The following is a 20,328-nucleotide window of genomic DNA, read 5'->3' as shown; positions in this document are numbered from 1 at the left end:
TAATACAACATAAACCGGAGAGAATAACATCACAACTAGAGATGAGCGAGCATCAAAATGCTGGGGTGCTCGTTACTCGGGACAAAAATTTCGCGATGCTCGAGGGTTTGTTTCAAATAATGAACCCTATTGAAGTCAATGGGCGACCGGAGCATTTTTGTATATCGCCGATGCTCGCTAAGGTTTCCATTTGTGAAAATCTGGGCAATTCAAGAAAGTGATGGGAACGACACAGCAACGGATAGGGCAGGCGAGGGGCTACATGTTTGGCTGCATCTCAAGTTCCCAGGTCCCACGTGGGCATAGCAATGGGGAACCTATGTGCCACACACTATTCATTCTGTCAAGGTGTCTGCATGCCCCAGTCAGACCGGGGTTTTTTATAAATAGTCACAGGCAGGTACAACTCCGCAATGGGAATTCCGTGTGCATCCACAGCATGGGTGGCTCCCTGGAACCCACCGGCTGTACATAAATGTATCCCATTGCAGTGCCCTGGACAGCAGAGCTAACGTCAGATTAAATGCAGGTGGGCTTCGGCCCACACTGCATGCCCCAGTCAGACTGGGGTTTTTTATAAGTAGACACAGGCAGGTACAACTCCCTATTGTGAAGTCTGTGTGGACGAACAGCATGGGTGGCCCCCTGGAACCCACAGGCGGTACATAAATATATCCCATTGCAGTGCCCAGCACAGCTGAGGTAATGTCATGTTTAATGCAGGTGGTCTTCGGCCCACACTGCATGCCCCAGTCAGACTGGGGTTCTTTAGAAGTGGACACATGCAGTTACAACTCCGTGTGGACCGACAGCATGGGTGGGTGCCAGGAAGCCACCGGCGGTACATAAATATATCCCATTGCATTGCCCATCACAGCTGAGGTAATGTCATGTTTAATGCAGGTGGGCTTGGGCCCACACTGCATGCCCCAGTCAGACTGGGGTTCTTTAGAAGTGGACACATGCAGTTACAACTCCGTGTGGACCGACAGCATGGGTGGCTCCCTGGAACCCACCGGCGGTACATAAATATATCCCATTGCAGTGCCCAGCACAGCTGATATAACGTCAGCTTTAATGCAGGTGGGCAAAAAATTAATTGGATTACACTGTAGGCGAGGGCCCAAAAAAATTGGTGTACCAACAGTACTAATGTACCTCAGAAAAATTGCCCATGCCCAACCAAGAGGGCAGGTGAAACCCATTAATCGCTTTGGTTAATGTGGCTTAATTTGTAACTAGGCCTGGAGGCAGCCCAGTTAAAATAAAAATTGTTCAGGTGCAAGTTTCAACGCTTTAATGAGCATTGAAACGTATAAAAATTGTTTACAAAAATTATATGACTGAGCCTTGTGGGCCTAAGAAAAATTGCCCGTTCGGCGTGATTACGTCAGGTTTCAGGAGAAGGAGCAGGATGCGGAGGATGAATAGAATACACAGATTGATGAAACTAAAAGGTCCACGTTTTTGATGGTGATAGAGAACGATGCTTCCATCCGCGGGTGCAGCCTACGTATTGCTTAGGTATCGCTGCTGTCCGCTGGTGGAGAAGAGAAGTCTGGGGAAATCCAGGCTTTGTTCATCTTGATGAATGTAAGCCTGTCGGCACTGTCGGTTGACAGGCGGGTACGCTTATCTGTGATGATTCCCCCAGCCGCACTAAACACCCTCTCTGACAAGACGCTAGCCGCAGGACAAGCAAGCACCTCCAGGGCATACAGCGCGAGTTCAGGCCACGTGTCCAGCTTCGACACCCAGTAGTTGTAGGGGGCAGAGGCGTCACGGAGGACGGTCGTGCGATCGGCTACGTACTCCCTCACCATCCTTTTACAGTGCTCCCGCCGACTCAGCCTTGACTGGGGAGCGGTGACACAGTCTTGCTGGGGAGCCAGAAAGCTGTCAAAGGCCTTAGAGAGTTTTCCCCTGCCTGTGCTGTACATGCTGCCTGATCTCCGCGCCTCCCCTGCTACCTGGCCCTCAGAACTGCGCCTTCTGCCACTAGCGCTGTCGGATGGGAATTTTACCATCAGCTTGTCCGCCAGGGTCCTGTGGTATAGCATCACTCTCGAACCCCTTTCCTCTTCGGGTATGAGAGTGCAAAGGTTCTCCTTATACCCTGGGTCGAGCAGTGTGTACACCCAGTAATCCGTAGTGGCCAGAATGCGTGTAACGCAAGGGTCACGAGAAAGGCATCCTAACATGAAGTCAGCCATGTGTGCCAGGGTACCTGTACACAACACATGGCTGTCCTCACTAGGAAGATCACTTTCAGGATCCTCCTCCTCCTCAGGCCATACACGCTGAAAGGATGACAGGCAAGCAGCATGGGTACCCTCAGCAGTGGGCCAAGCTGTCTCTTCCCCCTCCTCCTCATGCTCCTCCATCTCCTCCTCCTCCTCCTCAACGCGCTGAGATATAGACAGGAGGGTGCTCTGACTATCCATCGACATACTGTCTTCCCCCGCCTCCGTTTCCGAGCGCAAAGCGTCTGCCTTTATGCTTTGCAGGGAACTTCTCAAGAGGCATAGCAGAGGAATGGTGACGCTAATGATTGCAGCATCCCCGCTCACCATCTGGGTAGACTCCTCAAAGTTTCCAAGGACCTGGCAGATGTCTGCCAACCAGGCCCACTCTTCTGTAAAGAATTGAGGAGGCTGACTCCCACTGCGCCGCCCATGTTGGAGTTGCTATTCCACTATAGCTCTACGCTGCTCATAGAGCCTGGCCAACATGTGGAGCGTAGAGTTCCACCGTGTGGGCACGTCGCACAGCAGTCGGTGCACTGGCAGATTAAACGGATGTTGCAGGGTGGCAGCGTCCGTGTGGGACTTGCGGAAATGTGCGCAGAGCCGGCGCACCTTTCCGAGCAGGTCTGACAAGCGTGGGTAGCTTTTCAGAAAGCGCTGAACCACCAAATTAAAGATGTGGGCCAGGCATGGCACGTGCGTGAGGCTGCCGAGCTGCAGAGCCGCCACCAGGTTACGGCCGTTGTCACACACGACCATGCCCGGTTGGAGGCACAGCGGCGCAAGCCAGCGGTCGGTCTGCTCTGTCAGACCCTGCAGCAGTTTGTGGGCCGTGTGCCTCTTCTCTCCTAAGCTGAGTAGTTTCAGCACGGCCTGCAGACGCTTGCCCACCGCTGTGCTGCCATGCCGCGCGACACCGACTGCTGGCGACGTGCTGCTGCTGACACATCTTGATTGCGAGACAGAGGTTGCGTAGGAGGAGGAGGGTGGTTTAGTGGAGGAAGCATACACCGCCGCAGATACCACCACCGAGCTGGGGCCCGCAATTCTGGGGGTGGGTAGGACGTGAGCGGTCCCAGGCTCTGACTCTGTCCCAGCCTCCACTAAATTCACCCAATGTGCCGTCAGGGAGATATAGTGGCCCTGCCCGCCTGTGCTTGTCCACGTGTCCGTTGTTAAGTGGACCTTGGCAGTAACCGCGTTGGTGAGGGCGCGTACAATGTTGCGGGAGACGTGGTCGTGCAGGGCTGGGACGGCACATCGGGAAAAGTAGTGGCAACTGGGAACTGAGTAGCGCGGGGCCGCCGCCGCCATCATACCTTTGAAAGCCTCCGTTTCCACAACCCTATACGGCAGCATCTCCAGGCTGATAAATTTGGCTATGTGCACGATTAACGCTTGAGCGTGCGGGTGCGTGGCGGCGTACTTGCGCTTGCGCTCCAACACTTGCGCTAGTGACGGCTGGACGGTGCGCTGAGAGACATTGGTGGATGGGGCCGAGGACAGCAGAGGTGAGGGTGTGGGTGCAGGCCAGGAGACGGTAGTGCCTGTGTCCTGAGAGGGGGGTTGGATCTCAGTGGCAGGTTGGGGCACAGGGGGAGAGGCAGCGGTGCAAACCGGAGGCGGTGAACGGCCTTCGTCCCACCTTGTGGGGTGCTTGGCCATCATATGTCTGCGCATGCTGGTGGTGGTGAGGCTGGGGGTGGTGGCTCCCCGGCTGATCTTGGCGCGACAAAGGTTGCACATCACTGTTCGTTGGTCGTCTGCACTCTCAGTGAAAAACTGCCAGACCTTTGAGCACCTCGGCCTCTACAGGGTGGCATGGCGTGAGGGGGCACTTTGGGAAACAGTTGGTGGATTATTCGGTCTGGCTCTGCCTCTACCCCTGGCCACCGCACTGCCTCTTCCAACCTGCCCTGCTGCTGCACTTGCCTCCCCCTCTGAAGACCTGTCCTCAGTAGGCGTAGCAAACCAGGTGGGGTCAGTCACCTCATCGTCCTGCTGCTCTTCCTCCGAATCCTCTGTGCGCTCCTCCCTCGGACTTACTCCAATTACTACTACCTGAGTGATAGACAACTGTGTCTCATCGTCATCATCCTCCTCACCAACTGAAAGCTCTTGAGACAGTTGCCGGAAGTCCCCAGCCTCATCCCCCGGACCCCGGGAACTTTCCAAAGGTTGGGCATCGGTCACGACAAACTCCTCCAGTGGGAGAGGATTCGGAACCATTGCTGCCCATTCTGGGCAGGGGCCCGAGAACAGTTCCTGGGAGTCTGCCTGCTCCTCAGAATGTGTTATTGTAATGGAGTGAGGAGGCTGGGAGGAAGGAGGAGCAGCAGCCAAAGGATTCAGAGTTGCAGCAGTGGACGGCGCAGAATTCTGGGTGGTCGATAGATTGCTGGATGCACTTTCTGCCATCCACGACAGGACCTGCTCACACTGCTCATTTTCTAATAAAGGTCTACCGCGTGGACCCATTGATTGTGAGATGAATGTGGGGACGCCAGAAACGTGCCTCTCTCCAATCCCGCAGCAGTCGGCTGCGATACACCTGGATCAGGAGCTCGGCCTGTGCCCACACCCTGACTTGGGCCTCCGCGTCCTCGCCCGCGTCCTCTAGGCCTACCCCTACCCCTCAGCATGGTGTATTACCAGTAGTGCAGAAACAGAACGCTGTAATTAAATGTGCCGCTTATTGGCCTGTGGTTGGAGGCTGACTTCGCTTACGGAACGCACAGCAGAGCCAGGAAAGAATTTTGCGCAAGCCTGCTATAACACTTAGCTGGCTGTGTATTAATTAGAACTACTACCCCCAGCAGAGACGCAGTACACTCAGGACGGTCACAGGCAGCCCAAATAGAATGTTTTTTCCCAAATTTTTTGGGAAAAGCCCACTGCCTATATACGCAGTATATCTCTTTCACTGTCCCTGGCTCACCACTACTGGCCCTGGACTATGTAAAATTACTGCAGAGCGTTTCCCTCTGGACAGGATGACAGCGGTGATGTGTAACGCACAGCAGAGCCAGGAAAGAATTTTGCGCAAGCCTGCTGTAACACTTAGCTGGCTGCGTATTAATTAGGACTACTGCCCCCAGCAGAGACGCAGTACACTCAGGACGGTCACAGGCAGCCCAAACAGAATGTTTTTTTGGAAAAGCCCACTGCCTATATACACAGTATATCTCTTTCACTGTCCCTGCCTCACCACTACTGGCCCAGGACAATGTAAAATTACTGCAGACTGAGGACGCAATGATATATAAAAGGAAAAAATGTGCAACACTGCAAAAAGCAGCCTCAACACTACTGCACACAGTCAGATGTGGCCCTAAGAAGGACCGTTGGGGTTCTTGAAGCCTAAAATCACTCCTAACACTCTCCCTATAGCAGCTCCACCATCAGCAGCACTTTCCCTGAGCTATGTCAGAACGCATCTGTGGCGAGCCGCCGGAGGGGCCGATTTATATACTCAGGTGACACCTGATCTCGCCAGCCACTCACTGCAGGGGGGTGGTATAGGGCTTGAACGTCGCAGGGGGAAGTTGTAATGCCTTCCCTGTCTTTCTATTGGCCAGAAAAGCGCGCTAACGTCTCAGAGATGAAAGTGAAAGTAACTCGAACATCACGTGGTGCTCGCCTCTAGTAACGAGCATCTCGAACACGCTAATACTCGAACGAGTATCAAGCTCGGACGAGTACGTTCACTCATCTCTAATCACAACACAAACAGACACATTCTCAGACTGACACACTGCAGCCACATTCTAAGTCAGCCAATCATTCAGTGCCATCAACTCTTATCTCCTCAAACACTTCTCACAGGGGCCGTGTTTGGGCTATTGCAACCGATTCAACACTGATAGGTCTCCCCACAACTGCAGAATGCGTTACATACTCCTCTCAAATTCCCCCTGAATTATTCCTTTTTCTTGAGCCCCTCTACCTTTTCTTTAAGTGCCTCCAGTCTTGAGGCACTCTGCATCCCATACATAGAAGATCAACACATTCCCTGCCTATGTCATCAAGATGCTCCTCTCTTCTAGGGAGTTCTCTGAAACATTCATATTATTTTTTATCTGTGTATTAAGAAACTGAAACTTTTACAAATCTGGAGACATTTATCCAAAGTTTTCTATTTACTTACAAAGAAACTGCATTTATATGATGAAGTTATAACCTCAAGTTATTAAGAAAGTACAAGTATAAAAGTGTTTGGAAAATAATTACAGATCTCAAGTGACAAACACAAAAGCTTGAAATTCTAATTAATGCTCTGAGACTTTGTAGGAATCTTGTAAACTACAGCTCCTTACGTCTCCGGGGTAGATGAAGCTCTAGATTTGTCTATATAAGTTTGGCAGCAATAACTTCACTTGATAACCATGAACCCTTCAGATGACATCTGTGCTGATCTCTTGTGCGCTCCGGTTCTTTCACCTATGTCATTTGGTTTCTAGGCATAAGAAGCATTTTGGAAAAAGCAATGAAGAATTTGACCAAGATCACAGAGTTTATACTCAACGGCTTTTCAGATCATCCACACCATTTACATTTTCTCTTTGTTGTCTTCTTCATCATCTACATCTTGACAGTCCTCATTAACTTCTTGATCATTTTTTTTGTCTTCACTGACTCCCATCTTCACACTCCAATGTACTTCTTTCTTGGGAATTTGGCCTTTATAGACGTATCTTACTCATCAGTTACAGCTCCTAGAATGCTCCTTGACTTGGTTACCAAGAACCACTCAATATCTCTCCCAGCCTGCACAACCCAAGTCTTCTTCTTTATCTATTTGGCCAGTGCAGAACTCTTCTTGCTCTCTGCTATGTCCTATGACAGATACATTGCCATCTGCCACCCCCTGCACTACAAACAGATCATGTCTTCGACAGTTTGTACCCAGATGGCCTCTGGGGTTTGGGTTCTTGGGTTTCTCTATTCAATGGTCCACACATTATTCTCACTCAGATTGACCTACTGTGGTCCAAACACCATCCACAACTTCTTCTGTGACCTCCCACATTTGTTCCAGATCTCTTGCACAGACACTTTTATAAACATTGTTGTCATTTTAATTGTTGGCGGAAGCCTTGGACTCGGGGCTTTTGGCATCACATTTATCCCCTACATTCGTATCTTCAGCACCATTCTTAAGATCCGAAGCAACCATGGAAAGCTGAAAGCCTTCTCCACCTGCACCTCTCATCTCACTGTAGTGTTCATTTTCTATGGGTCCATTATATTCATCTATTTCGTGCCCACCACAAGTAATCTCTTCATTGTTAATAAGGTGGTGTCCATGACATATGCTCTCATTAACCCTTTACTTAATCCTTTGATCTACAGCATCAGAAACAAAGACCTTAAGGAAGCTGTCAAGAGAGCCATGAAAAACTGGCTTTGTGTGTCTTATCGAAGCTTGTGATTTTGTGTTTATTTTCTCCTTCTTCCTATCATTATTGTATCATCTTGGTGGTAATAGTCACTTATGTATGTGGTTCTTTAATAAGGTGCACAGACCCTTAACCACGCATGACTCAAGGTGACTGGAGACATCAGATTTTGTGCATGGGGAAGGTCCATTTCTATCCCCTTTGCATGTAGAGTTGTGCTATATCTTAAATTAGCAGTAAATGATGAGCACCATAGATAATTCTAACCCCCTGCACCTTCCTACAACTTTAGTAACCAATGATCTCTGCTTCAGTATATGTTTCATACTTACATAGGTTGAAAAAAGGAAACCGGTCCTTCAAGCTCTACCTTTTTTGATACATTCTATATTGTTTTTCACTAAATTAATCATGACTCTCAATGTCAATAGTTATTAGATAAGCATCACAACTTTTTTTAGATGTTGTCATTGTCACTGCCATTACTACCTCTTGGAGTCGGGCATTGCATAGTGTGAGTACTCTAACTGTAAAGAACCATTCCTACATAGATATGGTGTCTCCTGATAATTTGTGCAGTCCTTGAGAAGAATAAACCATGTGCCGGTTCTTTGCTCTGACCACACATATATTTATGCATGCACATGTGATCACTTCTAAGGTATTCTCTTTCTTTTTTTCTATCTTCTCTTTATAAGAGCAGGGGTGACCCAAGTCTTTCTGCTGTCTGAGACGAAGTGTGAAATGCCCCCCCCCCCCCCCCGTCTCCCCACACACACAAACACACAACCCCCCCTCCCCCCACACTAATTTTACAAGCATTGAAAGTGCCAATACACAAGATACGCTACACATATTTAACCATTGAGCCTTATCTGAAGTGTCATAGTTATCATGGCCCTAATAGTGATAGTGACCCACCTAATGGCCCTCACAATAATAGTGACTCTATTAGTGGCCCCAGTATCAATGGTGGCCCTGTTAGTAATTCCAGCAGTAAAAGTAACCCCCATAGTGGCCTTAGTACTAATAGTGACCACCTTAATGGTACCAGTATTAATAGTGACCCCCCCATACTGACCCCAGTAATAATAGTGACCCCAGAAGTAATATTTACTCCTTCAGTGGTTCCAGTATTAATAGTAATCCCCTTAGTGGACCTCTGGTCAAACAGCAACCCTACAGCATTGAGCATTTAACACGCTCAGTCTGCAGCTCCCATGGAAGCCGCTGCTGCTGTAACCAGATGTGATGTCTGACTTCACCGCCCGACATCTACAGTGTGTATGGGACAACATCATGTGGTTGTTCTCAGTAAGAGAAACAAAGTAATCTTGTAGATATAATACCTTATAATGGCCAGCAAAAATACATGATGTTATAAGCCAGCTTTCAAACCTACTTGGGGCTTAATAGAATAGATCCGAAGAAATATATATATATATATATATATATATATATATATATATATATATATATATATATATATATATATATATATACACACACACACACACACATACATACGTACATACACACACACACACATGAAAAGGCACAGACATGGTGTGATTAATTTGCACTTAAAACAATACCAGAACAGGATGAAAAGGAGGAGTAAATACCTAATTAGTCCACTGATAAGGATGTGAAAGTTTTATGGTCTCTAAATTGGTGTTCAGGGGTCAGCAGGCCTGTGTGTTGTTTCTGCTATAGACTTCTCATATTCACAATTGATGCATGAAGCAGCCTACAATGCAGATTTCTGTCTTGAGAGTGTCAAAGATGGTTATAAACTTGTACTCCCAAATTCTATGATGTTGATATTTGAAGTTGTCCTTTAATAGGCAACTTTCATATGTTGTCTCCATGACTAGAAAAATGCTCCGCCGCAGGTAATTCTGTCCTTCTCTCTCTAATTGTATGATGGTGAGATCTCATCCTCAGTTTCAGTTTTTGTCCTGTTTCTCCAACATAGAGTGCCCCCAATAGAACATTTACTGCAGCAGATCAGGTACACAACATTGGACATGGAACATGTGAATGTCCTGGGATCTTATAGTCCTGCTGTGTATTGGGGATGTGTATCCTGTCCGCAGTCAGTATATGTGGGCAGGTTATGCAGCTCCTTACATTACTAGGATAAGTTCCTTTTAGTGTGTCAGAGGGTAATGCACTCCTGATTATAAGGTTCCTCAAATTTTGGGGTTGCCTGTAACACATGAGCGGAGGGTCCGGGAATATGGTGTTCAGACAGTCATCCTTGTGTAGGGTATGATGGAGTTTCTTTGCAGTTTTCCTTAGTACCTCTAGCTGTGAATTGTAGGTCACTACTAGAGGCACACATACAATTGTTTCCTTCCTTCTCCTTGTTTTGGAGTAGTTGATTCCTGGGTATCCTGGTGGATCTGGTGATTTGATTATCAATTGAGGTGGAATGGTAGCCCTGATTTAAAAATGTCCTTTTCATGTGGGATGTTGGAATATAAGCATTCCATATCCTTGGTGGCCAGGATGTCGCCATCAGGGAGGGGACGTACAGTTGACAGTTTGTTCAGTAGGTCCGTGGTGTCTTGCAAGTAGCTGGTTGTGTTTCTCACCAGTGGTTTGAGGACACCTTCTGCCCATCCTGAGATTATTTCAGTGAGAGTTCCCACACCTAAGATAATTGGCATCCCTGAATTGCCAGCATTAAATTAATGCAAACACCAGGGGAGAAGTCAGAGGTCACAGTTTGATTACAGCACTGTGGCCACCGGATTGGAATTACAGACAGAATTATATGTTTGATGGTGTCGGGTTGCTGCCTGACTGTCAGTCATTAATATGGCTGGTAAAAAATAAATACTGACCTTAATTACCTGCTGGTCTAGTGACTTACAGGCAGAATGGCAACCCTAGCGCCATCCCTCTGAGGTGCTGCAGACTTCTGCCTGAGGCCACAGGCTCAGGTTGCCTAATAGTATGGGCACCCCATAGAGAAGAGAGACCTCCCATCTAACTTAGGGCCATTTTAGACAGGACAAACTGACGGGGCAAACGATGCCCGTCAGCGCGTCCCAGTGAAGCTCGCTCCTGTGCTATTTCAAAGGAGCGAGTAATCACTGGATCAGGTGCTGAACGGCTGCTGTTTACACTAAATGGCTAGTTGTTCAGTTTTTTGCAAGTTGAAACTGAACAACTCTACTCAGTTGTTCAGACTGTCATTCAAACCCCTGCGGGAGCATGGGGTGTTGGGCAACTCTTAACAATAATCGTCTCATGTAAAAGGGCCTTTAATAATCCAGTCTCCATTTTTGAACCCTTTCTAGCCTTTCTATATCCTTCTTAGATTACATTCTCACTTGTGAGCGCGATATCAGGCTAAGAAACGCGGCCCAATATCTCGCTTGCCAACATGTGTTTTACACGCAAATGCAAAGCTTTTTTCATTTAAAAACATCCCGCATCACTTCTGTGAAATTGTGATCATCCGGCGCGTGTTTAACATGTACTAGAGGATTGCAAGTTTTTCCCATTGATTTCAATGGCACACATCACACTCACATGCACATTGCACAGCATGTGAATGCCATGTGATGTCTTTAAAATTCCTATTGAAAACAATGGGTGAGGCGTTCTGAGGGAATGTCAAAAGAGAGGACATGCAGAGATTTTTAACCTCGCAGCATCGCTATGAGGGGAAAAAAACGTGAGTTTTGTGTGTTTTGCAACGCACAAGCCTTGCGCGAGATTCTTGCTCCTGTACATGTAAGCCTTAAAATATGAACTTCAAGCTGAATCCCAAACTCTACTAGTGGTTTTACAAGGGACTTATAGAGGGGTAAGATTGCACTGGAGTAACAAGTTTTTAAGTTACAGCTGCTCTTTAGAGTTGAGTACCGCTGCTTAAGTTACTTGTAACCAGAACGCCCAGGTCATTTTCCTGTTCTGTTGTTCCTAGTTCTATGCCATTTTTATGATTCATACAGCTGTGATGCATGACTTCGCACTTATTAAAGGGGTTGTCCCGCGAAACAAAGTTGGGGTATACACTTCTGTATGGCCATATTAATGCACTTTGTAATGTACATTGTGCATTAATTATGAGCCATACAGAAGTTATTCACTTACCTGTTCCGTTGCTAGCGTCCTCGTCTCCATGGTGCCGTCTAATTTTCAGCGTCTAATCGCCGGATTAGATGCGCTTGCGCAGTCCGGTCTTCTTCTTTTCTGAATGGGGCCGCTCGTGCCGGAGAGCGGCTCTTCGTAGCTCCGCCCCGTCACGTGCCGATTCCAGCCAATCAGGAGGCTGGAATCGGCAATGGACCGCACAGAAGACCTGCGGTCCACCGAGGGTGAAGATCCCGGCGGCCATCTTCACAAGGTAAGTAAGAAGTCACCGGAGCGCGGGGATTCAGGTAAGCACTATCTGGTTTTCTTTTTTAACCCCTGCATCGGGTTTGTCTCGCGCCGAACGGGGGGGCTATTGAAAAAAAAAAAAAAAACGTTTCGGCGCGGGACAACCCCTTTAACAGTTACATTCATCTACCATGTTTTTGCCCAGGCTGACAGCTTATTCAGGTTATTCTCTAATATTTTGCAACCGTAGGAAATAAAAATCCTACGTTTTGTATTACCAGCAAAAACTGGAAATTTACTTTTAATCCCATCCACAAGGAGATTTTTAAAGAGATTTACTTTCTTTAAATCTAACACTGATCCTTATGGTCCTCATTGCCCCTGGTGAAGATTCTTGTGGTCTCCACACTTTCCAGTACAGATTCGTGTGGTCTCCACTGCTCCCAGTACATATTTCCTGTGGTCTCTATTACTCCTGATATAGATCCTTGTGGGCTGCAGTTTTTCCAGTACAGATCCTTGTGGTCCTTATTTTCCTGCTGCAGATCCCTGCAGTCTTCACTGCTCCTGCTACAGATCCTTCCGATCTTTACCGCTCCTGCTATGGATGCTTGCAGTCTTTACTGCTGCTGGTACAAATCCTTGCGGTCTTTGCAGCTCTGGCTACAGATCCTTGCGGTCTTTGCTGCTCCTGGTAGGGATGCTTGCGGTCCTTGCTGCTCCTGGTAGGGATGCTTATGGTCTTTACTGCTCCTGGTAGGGATGCTTGTGGTCTTTACTGCTCCTGGTAGGGATCCTTGTAGTCTCCAAAGCTCCTACTATGGATCCTCGTGGTCGCCACTGTTCCCGGTACAGATCCTTGTGGTCTCCACTGTCCTGGTATGGATCCTTGTGATCTGCAGTGGCCAAGTACAGATTCTTGTGGTCCTCATTGTCTCAGGACAGATCCCTGTGATCTTTACCCCTCCTGGTACAGATTCTTGTGCTCTCAATTGTGTCCAGTACAGATCCTTGTGGTCTCAATTGTTTCCATTACAGATTTTTGTGCTCCCAATTGTTTCCAGTACAGATCCTTGTGCTCTGCTCCCCACTGTTCCTAATATGGATCCTTGTGGTTTCCACGGTTCCTAGTACTGAGTCTTGTAGTCTCCACTGTTCCTAGTACAGAGCCTTGTACTCTCCACTGTTCCCAGCACAGATCTTTGTAGTCTCCACTGTTTCAAGCACGGATCCTTGTAGTCTCCACTGTTCCCAGCACCGATCCTTGTAGTCTCCACTGTTCCCAGCACCGATCCATGTAGTCTCCACTGTTCCCAGCACCGATCCATGTAGTCTCCACTGTTCCCAGCACCGATCCTTGTAGTCTCCACTGTTCCCAGCACAGATTGTTGTAGTGTCCGAAGTTCCCAGCACAGATCCTTTTAGTCTCCAATGTTCCCAGTACAAATCCTTGTAGTCTCCAATGTTCCCAGTACAGATCCTTATACTCTTCGATGTTTCCAGGACAGATCCTTATACTCTTCGATGTTTCCAGGACAGATCCTTGTAGTCTTCACTGTTCCCAGTACAGATCCTTGTAGTCTTCACTGTTCCCAGTACAGATCCTTGTAGTCTCCACTGTTCCCAGTACAGACCTGTGTAGTCTCCACTGTTCCCAGTACAGACCTGTGTAGTCTCCACTGTTCCCAGTACAGACCCTTGTAGCCTCCACTGATCCCAGTACAGACACTTGTAGCCTCCACTGTTCCCAGTAGACCCTTGTAGCCTCCACTGTTCCTAGTAAAGTTCCTTGTAGTCTCCACTATTCCCAGTACAGATCCTTGTAGTCTCCCCTGTTCCCAGTACAGATCCTTGTAGTCTCCACTGTTCCCAGTACAGATCCTTGTAGTCTCCACTGTTCTCAGTACAGATCCTTGTAGTCTCCACTGTTCTCAGTACAGATTCTTGTAGCCTCCACTGTTCTCAGTATTGACCCTTGTAGCCTCCACTGTTCCCAGTACAGACCCTTGTAGCCTCCACTGTTCCTAGTACAGTTCCTTGTAGTCTCCACTGTTCCCAGTACAGATCCTTGTTGCCTCCACTGTTCCCAATACAGACCCTTGTAGTCTCCACTGTTCTCAGAACAGACCCTTGTAGCCTCCACTCATCCCAGTACAGACACTTGTAGCCTCCACTGTTCCCAGTAGACCCTTGTAGCCTCCACTGTTCCTAGTAAAGTTCCTAGTAGTCTCCACTATTCCCAGTACAGATCCTTGTAGTCTCCCCTGTTCCCAGTACAGATCCTTGTAGTCTCCACTGTTCCCAGTACAGATCCTTGTAGTCTCCACTGTTCCCAGTACAGATCCTTGTAGTCTCCACTGTTCCCAGTACAGATCCTTGTAGTCTCCACTGTTCCTAGTACAGATCCTTGTAGTCTCCACTGTTCCTAGTACAGATCCTTGTAGTCTCCACTGTTCCTAGTACAGATCCTTGTAGTCTCCACTGTTCTCAGTACAGACCCTTGTAGCCTCCACTGTTCCCAGTGCAGACCCTTGTAGCCTCCACTGTTCCCAGTGCAGACCCTTGTAGCCTCCACTGTTCCCAGTACAGACCCTTGTAGCCTCCACTGTTTCCAGTACAGACCCTTATAGCCTCCACTGTTCCCAGTACAGACCCTTGTAGCCTCCACTGTTCCCAGTACAGACCCTTGTAGTCTCCACTGTTCCCAGTACAGACCCTTGTAGCCTCCACTGTTCCTAGTACAGATCCTTGTAGTCTCCACTGTTCCCAGTACAGACCCTTGTAGCCTCCACTGTTCCCAGTACAGACCCTTGTAGCCTCCACTGTTCCCAGTACAGATCCTTGTAGTCTCCACTGTTCCCAGTACAGACCCTTGTAGCCTCCACTGTTCCCAGTACAGACCCTTGTAGCCTCCACTGTTCCCAGTACAGACCCTTGTAGTCTCCACTGTTCCTAGTACAGACCCTTGTAGCCTCCACTGTTCCTAGTACAGATCCTTGTAGTCTCCACTGTTCCTAGTACAGATCCTTGTAGTCTCCACTGTTCCCAGTACAGACCCTTGTAGCCTCCACTGTTCCCAGTACAGACCCTTGTAGCCTCCACTGTTCCCAGTACAGATCCTTGTAGTCTCCACTGTTCCCAGTACAGATCCTTGTAGTCTCCACTGTTCCCAGTACAGACCCTTGTAGTCTCCACTGTTCCCAGTACAGATCCTTGTAGTCTCCACTGTTCCCAGTACAGACCCTTGTAGCCTCCACTGTTCCCAGTACAGACCCTTGTAGCCTCCACTGTTCCCAGTACAGATCCTTGTAGTCTCCACTGTTCCTGGTATAGACCCTTGTGCTGTCCACTGCTCTCTGTAGAAATCCTTTGTGGTCTCCACTACTCCTGGTGCAGATCCTTGTCGTCTACACTTTTTGCAATACAGATGCTTGTGGTCCTCATTGTCCCAGTACAGAACCTTGTAGCCTCCACTGTTCCCAGTACAGATCCTTGTGGCCTCCACTGTTCCTAGTACAGATCCTTGTAGTCTCCACTGTTCCTGGTTCGGATTCCTGTGGTCTCCACTGTTTCTGGTATAGATCCTTGTGCTGTCCACTGCTCTCTGTACAAATCCTTTGTGGTCTCCACTACTCCTGGTGCAGATCCTTGTGGTCTACACTTTTTGCAATACAGATGCTTGTGGTCCTCATTGTCCCAGTATAAATCCTTGTGATCTTCACTGCTCCTGATACGTATACTTTTGTTCCTTCCTGCTCCTGGTATGGATCCTTGTGGCCTTCACTGCTCCTAGTATGGATTCTTGTGGCTTTCGCTACTACTAGTATGGATCCTGCTCTCGGTACAGATCCTTATGGTTTCCAATGCTCCCAATTCAGATCCTTGTGGTCTCCACAGTTGCTAGTATGGATCCTTATAGTCTCCACTGCTTCTGGTACAGATCCTTGTGGTCTGCACTTGTCCCAGTATAAATCCTTGTGGTCCTTATTATCTCGGTACAAATCCCTGTGATCATTACTGCTCCTGGTATGGATTCTTGAGGTCTCCACTTTTCCTGGTACAGATCATTGTGGTCTCCACTGCTCCCCAATACAGCTCCTGGTTTGAATCCTTGTAGTTTTCATTGTTTCCAGTATAGATCTTGTGGTCCCCACTGCTCCTAGTACAGACCTTTGTTGTCTCCACTGCTACTGATATAGATCCTTGTGGTCCCCTGTACTCCTAGTAGAGATCCTCGTAGTCTCCACTGCTCCTAGTATTAATCCTTGTGTTCTCCACTGTATCTGGTTCGGATCCTTATGGTCTCCACTGTTTCTGGTACAGATCTTAATGGTCCACACTGCACCCAGTATAGATTCCTGAGGTTACCGCTGCACCCAGTACAGACCCCTGTGGTCAGCACTGCTCACAGTGCAGATCCTTTTGGTCTTCATAGCTCCGGTTCAGATCCTTGTGGTCTCCACTTCACCCAACACAGATCTCTGTGGTCACCACTGCTCCAAGTAGAGATCTTTTTGGTATCCACTGCTCCTGGTGCAGATCCTTGTGGTCTCCACTATTTATGGTATAGATCCTGGTGGTTCCCACCATTGAATTTAGCCCATATTGATTATGTGCCATTTACTCCTTGTTCCCTGCCACTCCACTAGTTCTTTCCTCATGTGCATACATTGTCTCCTAGGCCCTGCATCTGAAGCTTCTGTACAAGTATGATACAGTATCAAATGATTTACCAAAATCTAGATTGTCACATCAGTTGCATTACCAACATTCAGATTTGCACTTACCTCCGAAAAGAAACCAAGCTTGTTGGTTAAGCACAATCTGCTTCTCATGAATTCATGCAGGTTATCAGTTGTTGGATTACTCACCACTGTATACTTCTGTCATTCATCTTTTGAATTGCCCTCAAACACTTTACATATTGCAGATGTCAGACCTACTGGATTGTAGTCACATGGTTCTACCTTTTACCTTTCTTAAAAGTTGGTACATCTGCCATTCATCTGCCCAAGCAATATGGGAGTCTGAGAAAATGAAGAGCGGACTATCAATTACCGTAATGAGTTCCCTTTATGTCGTAGATTCTCCGTGTCCTTCTAATCGTGTTGCTCATCTGCCTGACTGTCTCTGATTGTTTTGTTAGTTTGCATTTTATTCAATAAACAAAGTATTATCCAAATCAAACTTCGTGTTACGTTTGTGTGGGCAAATAAGCACAAAGCCACACGAATGTGCCCAAAGATGGGGATATCACAAACACAGGGACCTAAAAAGGATTTCAGACTGGACGTACTAAAAGGAAGACCAACTGGACAGCCAACTGCATATTGCGGACTGGACTCACGGACAGACATAATATAGAACAGAAAAACAACTAAACACACCCACCAAACATCCCCGCACGCTAAAGCAGATGGAATTGCTGTAATATAAATACGAGGGATTAGTTTGTGAATTTGCCAAGTCACTTAAGCCGCGAGCCCAGCGATCAAGGGTCCTCGTGTCTCGCGGTCACTACTCTAACGAGCCACATGATCCTGCTGCATTGGACACAGTTCACACAGCAAGCTACAATGCAAAGGTAACAGGACACAAGTCACACAGCAAGCTGCAACACAGAAGGACATCAAACAGACACTGACAGGAGCTGGGTATATATGTCAGCAAAGAACCGGGGTATTGGCTAGTAGGAGATCACCACACCCACCCAGCCAGCATGCCACACCTGCATAATGAGCTCCGAGAAACCATAGTACTACAGGACCCAGCATCACAACCTAACACTTCAATGTATTGTCACTAATCTTTGGGTATCATGAGAATGAGAAGCCTCAATGACACTATGGGATCAGTAAATAGATTATTAGAATTTTGGGCATAATTTTTAAATTCAAAATGGAGAAAATTAAAGGGTTTTTTAACAGTCAGAAAAAAAGTAGGTGGGGAGGGCATAAAATACTGGCCTCACGGTCATGCGTTTATTAACAGCACATGACCACTGAGGCCAGTGATTGGCTGAGTGGTCATATGAATAATGAAATTCATGGAACCGCTGCAGTAACTTCCTTGATCATATCAGCGGGAACCACAGTGGCTGCACTGCACAGCTGAGGACATCTGACTGGCAAGTATGGTTTAGTTTGTCATTCTATGCCCTCTTCCCGACTTTGTGTCATACATGTACACCGCACATTGGCTGTCATTTTTTGGAGTAGACTCGGGAGCCGAACCTGCTCCATTCTTAGTGAGTGTCAGCTATCTTTGACAACCGACACACGCTCACAATAGCTACATTCAGAGCAAACTCTGATCGTGGTTGTTAATCCTTTAAACGCAATTGTCAAGTCTGAAAGTGGCATTTAAATGTAGTGATCGGGCTAGTGATGTCCCAATCGCCCCTTACCCTTACCCCATCACCACACTCGCGCGCACACGCACACACGCGCACACGCGCACACACACACACACACACACACACACACACACACACACACACACACACACACACACACACACACACACACACACACACACACACCTGGGGCCTTCTAACAGCCACTAGGGCTGCCATAAATGATTGCTTATTAATATGTGCCTGTGACACATCTTAATAGGATGCTGGTCAAGATACAGTATAACGCAATACTGTAGTACTGGAATACTGTACTGTAAAAAAAATTACACATTGCCAGAATTGTGCCTTCTTGGTCACCCAGTCTTCCCCCAAAAATTGAATAAAAAGTTACCAAAAAGTTGTATGTATCCCAAAACAGTGGCAAAAAAACTAACTCTTACACAACTACATCAGCAGAAAAAATAAAGCCATGGGAGTCAAAAAATGGTGACAGAAAGCATATTATTTTTTAAAAAGGTATTTTTTTCTAATAAGGCTACAAAAAAAAATAATATAAATTTAGTATTGCCGTAATTGAACTGACCCACAGAATAAAGGTAACATCATTTTTTTTCTGTACCATGAATGCTGTAACACCTTCTTCCCACCCACCCATGGTGCTATTGCATTTTTTTCCCATTATGCCCTACTTAGGGATTATTAAAAGTTTTCCAATACATTACAAGGTATATTAAAAGGTACCTTTGAAAAATACAACTTATCTGCAGAAAACAGGCCCTCGTGTAGCTATGTCGTCAGAAGAATCAAAAAGTTATGGTTTTTTGAATGTAGGGGGAAAAAAAAAAAAAAAAAGAGCGGAAAACTTATAAAGGGGTTAAAGCAACCCTCGTCTCGGGACAAAATTCTGTCTCAGGATCAAAGGGGCGCTTGCAAATTATCTGCTGCTTTTCTTCTCTGCCAATGTCCCTACGATTCGCTGGTTTGGAGTTTTGTTTTCCACCATCCTAGATAGCCAGCGCAATCTTCTTGCTATATAATGCACGCTGTGCACTGACTTCTAGTTGGCCAACACTGATCACATAAACAACTATGGCCAATGAGAGATCAAGTCTAGAGATGAGCGAGCACCCAAATGCTCAGGTCCTCGTTATTCGAGTCGAGTTTTTCGTAAAATTCGAGAGCTCTACTCGAGTAACGAACCCCATTGACTACAATGGGAGACTCAAGCATTTTTGTATGTGGGACGCCGGGTCCCGAGCTTTTTATTTTTTTCTTGGTTCGTGTGTTCTCTCTCTCTCTCCCTCCCCAAAAATTTGCCATTGACGCACGCGCGGCGGCGAGGGGCCAAAACAGGCACGTCACAATGGGGAGGAGCCAAAACTGGGGCGGGGTCGAACACGGCATGATGCTCGTTCAAGTAACGAGCACCATCGAGTACGCTAATACTCAAACGAGCATCAAGGTCGGCAGAGTACGAATTTTTTATATTCACCTCCCAGCCGGCTTCTGTGTTCCCGGTGGTGGTGCAGCATGCTGCTTGAATTCCTGTGTTCCCGGCGGCGATGCGGCAAGCTGCTTGAATTCTCCCCGCTGTCATTCCCCAGCGTCCTCTCTGTTCGGCTCTGTCATCCCCTGCAGTCAACACTGTGATTGGATTGAGCACCAGACAATCACAGCCGGTGCTAAATCATTCACAGCCAATCAATTAAGGACATTCACTGATTGGCTGTGAATGATCAAAGCCCGGCTGTGATTGGCTGGCGCTGGATCCAATCACAGTGCTTACTTACACAGCGCTGATTGCAGGGGATTTGAAAGTCAAGTAGGGAGATGACAGAGGGGAGAATTTTAAAGCAGCTTGCCGCACGCAAGCTGCTTTAGAATTCCCCCCGCTGTCATCACCCTGCTCGGCTTTTAAATCTCACGCTGTCAGTGCTGTGTAAGTAAGCGCTGTGATTGGATCGAGTGCCAGCTGTAATTGGCT

At 47.3% G+C, this 20,328-nt stretch overlaps 1 protein-coding gene across 1 annotated transcript; it reads left to right on the top strand.

Annotated features, from left to right (window-relative positions):
- Positions 1 to 6,732: 6,732 nt before the first annotated feature.
- LOC136620246 (olfactory receptor 5V1-like) lies at positions 6,733 to 7,677 on the top strand. The gene has a single exon (XM_066594952.1). The coding sequence runs from the start codon at positions 6,733 to 6,735 to the stop codon at positions 7,675 to 7,677; it is 945 nt and encodes a 314-aa protein (XP_066451049.1).
- The last annotated feature ends 12,651 nt before the right edge of the window (positions 7,678 to 20,328 follow it).

Source organism: Eleutherodactylus coqui, chromosome 3, assembly GCF_035609145.1.
Source record: "Eleutherodactylus coqui strain aEleCoq1 chromosome 3, aEleCoq1.hap1, whole genome shotgun sequence".
Classification (NCBI taxonomy): Eukaryota; Metazoa; Chordata; class Amphibia; order Anura; family Eleutherodactylidae; genus Eleutherodactylus; species Eleutherodactylus coqui.
Note: the sequence above shows the minus strand (reverse complement) of the source record. Positions and strands in the feature narration are given on the sequence as shown.